This window comes from Oryx dammah, unplaced genomic scaffold (assembly GCF_014754425.2).
Source record: "Oryx dammah isolate SB20612 unplaced genomic scaffold, SCBI_Odam_1.1 HiC_scaffold_11148, whole genome shotgun sequence".
NCBI classification, from domain to species: domain Eukaryota; kingdom Metazoa; phylum Chordata; class Mammalia; order Artiodactyla; family Bovidae; genus Oryx; species Oryx dammah.
In genome coordinates, this window is record NW_024080541.1 from 2,250 (window position 1) to 8,638 (window position 6,389).

Consider the following 6,389-nt stretch of genomic DNA (forward strand, 5'->3'; position numbering starts at 1 on the left):
AAAAGACATATAAAAATTCTTTTTTTTTTTTTTTTTTTGCTTTTCAAATTTGTTTTTATTTATCAATTTCAGGTTTCCATTATAGTGAACTTTTTTTCCTTTTTTGTAGTATCTTTGTCAGGTTTTGGTATTAGGGTGATGGTGGCCTCATAGAATGAGTTTGGAAGTTTCCCTTCCTCTGCAATTTTCTGGAAGAGTTTGAGTAGGATAGGTGTTAACTCTTCTCGAAATTTTTGGTAGAATTCAGCTGTGAAGCCGTCTGGACCTGGGCTTTTGTTTGCTGGAAGATTTCTGATTACAGTTTCAATTTCCGTGCTTGTGATGGGTCTGTTAAGATTGTCTATTTCTTCCTGGTTTAGTTTTGGAAAATTGTATTTTTCTAAGAATTTGTCCATTTCTTCCAGGTTGTCCATTTTATTGGCATATAATTGCTGATAGTAGTCTCTTATGATCCTTTGTATTTCTGTGTTGTCTGTTGTGATCTCTCCATTTTCATTTCTAATTTTATTGATTTGATTTTTCTCTCTTTGCTTCTTGATGAGTCTGGCTAATGGTCTGTCAATTTTATTTATCCTTTCAAAGAACCAGCTTTTGGCTTTGTTGATTTTTGCTATGGTCTCTTTTGTTTCTTTTGCATTTATTTCTTAATGAACCCAATTAAACAATAGTGTCTACAGATGCACATTTGAGTAATTACACTAGTAAAATACAAGGAGGTGGTTACTATAAACATCAAGATACTGGATACTTTCAAGGACAGAGAAGTGTTATGATTGGAATGAGGCACAAAGAGAAGCTCCCAGGGTGGCTGGCAGCATTCTGTTTCTTGACCTGGGTGTCAGTTACAAAAATATTCACCTTAGCTCACCAAGCTTTTATTTTTCTTTCTATATATGTTTTATTTTATAAAACTACCTTTATAAAGCCATGTCAAATTGACTTATTCTGTATTTATTTTCAGAAAAAAGAAAAAGAGCTGGTGCCTAGATGTTAGAGGCATCTTTGAGTTCTACATAAGTAAGTAAGAGACACTGATTAAAGGAAAGAGGCTGCTTCATGGGCAAATGACTTTCCTGTTACTGAATTTATGAAAATAGGAGTGGAAGTGAATCTTCCTGTGGAAGGATTTCCTCTGCAGGATAGAAGGCTGGATTCATGGTGCCCAAGGTTCATTTCAACTCTAAAATTCTGTGGCCTTTTGATTCCCAACACTATCCCAACCTGAAGTGGTCAAAAAAAGTCAAGTGCATTCTGTAATCAAGTCATTTTGGAAACCAAGTCCTCTCCTCCTTCTGAACCTTATTTGTTAAATCTGTACACTGTATTTGAAAGTAATTTTGTGTACATAAGTATGATTGTGCACCTAAAAAATCATGCCAAAAAAAAATTTAAGCATTCCAGTTTAGTTGTAGACCACATGGTGAATCACCACCATGAAAAACAAAGGAAATGAGGGATAAATAGAGTAACAGTGATTTGGGGGTAGGTGAATATAGCTTTTCATTTTTAGAATTAAATGTGAACGAAGGCTTTCTGACTTTCATTGGAAAATCCTTTCACAGAAGGATTCACTTCCAAGTGTCTTCACAAATATTAACCTTCACAATATCCCTTCGCATAACACATAGAGAACCTAATAGACAGACAAGGACACATTGCTTCTGAGTGATGAAGCTGGAATTTGATCCCAAGCACTGTGAGTCAAGAACTTGTGCTCTTAAGCAATCTGCTTAACTTAGTCTGACATCTACTGCGTAGAAACTGGACACTCATAATTAAATTAAATCTCCATTTTATATTGAGAAAAACTACACCTCTATTTCATACTACTTAATAATAACAGTTCTTTCATCATGATTATAATATATGATGTTCTAATTAAAATGCTTATAAAAATGATATACTGTAGGTAATTTATCTTTACCTTATCTTACTATAACTGTAACAAATAGGTAATCATTCCTTGGCCACAAAGACACTATAAATGCCAAGTATACATTTAGGTCTGAAGTTCACAGTTAGAGATTATATACATTAAAAAATTCATAAACTAACTCAGTAATTAAACATTCCATCTGTTTAATGATATGATACCGTATCCAGACAAAGTAAGACTGATATAATTGTATCCCTTATCTGTATTCTTTTAGAGTTGAAATTAGGTGATAGTTTTACCTATAGAGTCCCAAAGCAACCAGAGGATAAACTCATGTAATTAGTAAATTCCATGGGGAAAAACAACTCATTCATTGTTTAATAAACTTCTTGTTTCAATTAACTGCCTTGTTAATTTTGCTGAAGGGACAGGTAAATAGGAGCTAACGCAGATTGCTACCATGTGTATGTGGGGACCAAAGCCTTCTGGAATTAGTTCAACTTTTAACTCTGCAACAAATCAATAAGACTGCTAAGATGGTGTAATAAGATTCATAAAGGTGTTCAAAGAAATCTATAGCATCTGTACACGTAGATAAAGGTTAATAAAAAAGGTTTTTTTTTTTCCTGGTACCAAAAGCACATTGCACAAAAAAAGGGCAAGATAGTAAAGAACATCAAAATTAATACAAGAACAACAGTGTAATGTTGAAAAGCAGGAAAAAGTGGAGGAGGATGCTGGTTGTGATGATAATTATTATGATTATAAAGGCTGAGATATAGACATTTGGAAGTGAATATGGAAAGTAATTGTTAGCAAATGGTGGAGCTTACCCCAGGATAATGTCATTTAACTTTTACCTTAAGCTCAACAGCTTTGTAAGAAAAATACTTGTGTGACTCAGTGGTCAAAAATTATTTTTAGAAGCATTCTGGGGAATTCTCTGGCGGCCCAGTGGTTAAGATCCACATTTTAACTGTTGGGGTCCCAGGCTCTATCCTTGGTTAAGGAACTGAGATCCTGGGAGCCACGTGGCATGGCAAAAATAAAATAAAATAAAACTACACTTGATATGATTAAATATGTAGACATTTGGGGAAATGAACACAGCAGGTATGTTAAGAGGTGTTCCAAAATGGGAGAAAGCATGCAAATAAGTGACCTTTGGATATTCATGACAAACTTCAGAGGGTTTTAGTTCTACCTAAGGCTGACACTATGTTTTCTTACCATGGTATAGCTTCCTAGTTTTTCAAAAGGAGCAATGGGAACCAGCAATCGAAGTTCCAGAACAGACTTCATCCTTCTGGGCTTTTCTGATCGGCCCCAATTGGAACACATCATCTCTGTGATTGTCTTCATCTTCTATATTATAACCCTGGTAGGAAACACAACTATCATTCTTGTATCTTACCTAGACACCCAGCTCCATACGCCCATGTATTTCTTCTTATCCAATTTGTCTTTTGTGGACCTCTGTTACACAACTAGCATTATCCCCCAGATGCTGGTAAATCTATGGGGTCCAAAAAAGTCTATTACATATGGAGGCTGTGTGCTCCAATTCTTCTTTGCCCTTGATTTGGGAGCCACAGAATGCCTTCTCTTGGCTGTAATGGCTTATGACCGCTATGCTGCTGTCTGTCAACCTCTTCACTACACAGTAATAATGCACCCTGAGCTTTGCCAGAAGATGGTGTTGACTGCCTGGTTAGGTGGTCTTGGCAGTGCCTTAATTCTTTGCTCTTTGACTTTGAAGTTGCCAAGATGTGGGCACTGGGAGGTGGATAATTTTTTCTGTGAGATGCCAGCATTGATCAAGATGGCTTGTGTCTATTCAAAAGTAATTGAAGTTGTTGTCTTTGCTCTTGGAGTGGTATTTCTTCTGGTACCTCTGTCACTAATTCTCATCTCATATGGAGTCATCACTCAAGCTGTCATGAGAATCAAGTCAGCAGCAAGGTGGCAAAAGATCCTTAATACATGTGGTTCCCATCTCACAGTAGTATCTCTGTTTTATGGAACAATCATTTATATGTACATGAAGCCACATACTAGTGCCTCGCAAGATGAGGGGAAGTTCCTTACTCTCTTTTACACAATTGTCACACCCAGCCTTAACCCTCTGATATACACTTTAAGAAACAAAGATGTAAAGAGTGCAATAAAGAGAATATTGTGGATTAAAAAAATGGCCGGTGAAGCCATGAATTAAATGGAAAAATCAGAGTGTAGAGAGTTAAAGAAATAATATTGACCTTTCCCAACAGAAGATCAATCAATACTTTTATTCAAAGAGCACTTCTTGGGTGTTTACCATGTACCAAGAATTGTACTAGGTACTGACTCTGTAAATAAATAGGAAGTAGGGATAAATGATAAGGAGACAAATAAATATACATAAATAAAATGTAATTCATACATTTAAAAGCTTCAAGATTAATCAGGGACTACAGATAAATAAATAATTATGCAATGTGGTAAGTATAGCAATGTACAAAAGATTGAGGAAATATTATTCATAAGCATCTATTATAGATAAGATTGTACTGATTTTTTTTTCTTCCCAGACATATCACTTATATTAGAAATAACACTCTTTCATTCACCTGATTTTGCCAGAGGAGATTTTGTGGTGAAGACTAACAGCTCACCAACACCCATTCCACCTTCTGCCTCAAGTTTTAACAGAGCAGAGGGCTACTACGCTGGGCTTCCCTGGTGGCTCAGTGATAAAGAATCCACCTGCCAATGCAGGAGACACAAGTTGGATCCCTGGGTCGGGAAGATCCTGTGGAGAAGGAAATGGCAACCCACTCCAGTATTCTTGCCTCGGAAATCCCATGGACAGAAAGTCTGGTGGGCTACAGTCCATGTGGTCACAAACAGTCAGACACAACTTAGCGAATAAACAACAACTACAAGTTGACCATTTATACTGAAGTCATTAAAAAAGGCTATGCCCACCCCATGGAAGTGTTTATGTACAGTGTGCTCAAGAGGCAAGGATACGGCAAGGGCTTCCGCTGGCTCTCCCAGTATATTGACTGATGTTTGGACAGTGAAAATAAGAGTTTTACTTCTCTGGACTGATCCTATTCACAGCTTCCTCATGAACTTTTCTAATAGAACAAGGAAAGCTCTCCGACCGTGTCTGGTGTTGAGAAGCCAAGAGTCTCTGTCTGCTCTCTCATCGCCCAGTGGTGACATGTGCTCTTCTCCACACTGTTGGGAGGTAATGCTGCCCCAAGGTGCTGGTGCAGGTCAGCACCCCGGGACTTGGAGGTGGCAGGATTTGTCAAGTAGAGCTGTGTGCCATCACGGGCCACCTGGAAAGAAAAACACGTCTCACCACTGTGGTTGATATCAAAAGAAAGTGATTCTATTTTTTAAAGAAAGTGTTGTTAATGTAATTGGTGACCCTCCTCATAACTTTTTAAGTTCACAATATACTTGGTCCAGAGTTTTCTTTTATTTTAATCTAGTGAATGGCATTTAAATATTTCATAAAATTATGCACAGATACACGCTGGAGTCCAGAGCTGAGTTAAGTGAACAGCAGGCTGATGAGAGAGGCTCCCCCGTCTCCCTGACTGCCTTTAGTAGGTGGCACCACCCTGTGCACAGAGCACCAGGAAGGAGCAGAGCTGCAGCCTCACAGCCAAGGCTGCTTTCCACTGTGCCGGGCTCCGGTCATGTCTCCTCCCAGCATGGATAGCAGATGGGTCACTGCGGAGGAGTTAGTTCTAGCGTGGGTTATTGTTACTGTCTTTATTCAATACGTTACCAATTCCAGCCAGTCTTTGCTTTTATGCAGTTTTAAACTTTCATTTCTTTCTGTAGCACCTTTTTCATTTTCAGTTGTAAAAAGTGACTTTCGCCTCATGAAAGATTTGAGAATATGTCACACACTACAGGTGTGTCTCAGTCATTTTTGCAAATTCTAGGGGAAATTTTTTTCTCAATAGGAGAGTCACACAGGACAAAGTCAACAGCTTAAGGACTCTTAATTCTGTGAGTTGAGAAATTCGACGTCTGATATTGTAGCATTTGTTTGAATCTAGGAAAGATTTATTCCACTTGCAGAATTTGGTTTCTTTATTGGACTTCATGAACTCTGTTTTTTTTGTATTGGTTATCAATTTTTTTTTTTTTTTGGTGTTAAAGGTTATCATCTGTAACTTTTCCAGATTTGGGGGGTGGGTGGGAGGTGTTATGAAGCTATCTTTCTCCAGGCCAGAAATAACCTGGGGAAATTCTAATCCAAGAACTGTGTGTTGAGCTGTTCCTTTAGAGCCAGCATCACTTGTCAGTTAGCACCGGTATAAAAGCCTCCGCGTCCCCAGCGGTGTGATGAGGGTTATTTTTATAGCATTCCACTTCTCTAATGCCACGTGTGAAATTGGATTTTCATGATCTTAACCAATGTTTTGGGAGAAGGCGATGGCACCCCACTCCAGTACTCTTGCCTGGAAAATCCCATGGACGGAGGAGCCTGGTAGGCTGCAGTCCA

General features: G+C 38.1%; 1 protein-coding gene across 1 annotated transcript; it reads left to right on the plus strand.

The window, feature by feature from the left end:
- The first annotated feature begins 2,455 nt into the window (after positions 1–2,455).
- On the plus strand, positions 2,456–5,688 carry LOC120860628 (olfactory receptor 2W1-like). The gene has a single exon (XM_040236414.1). The coding sequence runs from the start codon at positions 3,141–3,143 to the stop codon at positions 4,089–4,091; it is 951 nt and encodes a 316-aa protein (XP_040092348.1). The 5' UTR covers positions 2,456–3,140; the 3' UTR covers positions 4,092–5,688.
- Positions 5,689–6,389: the final 701 nt, after the last annotated feature.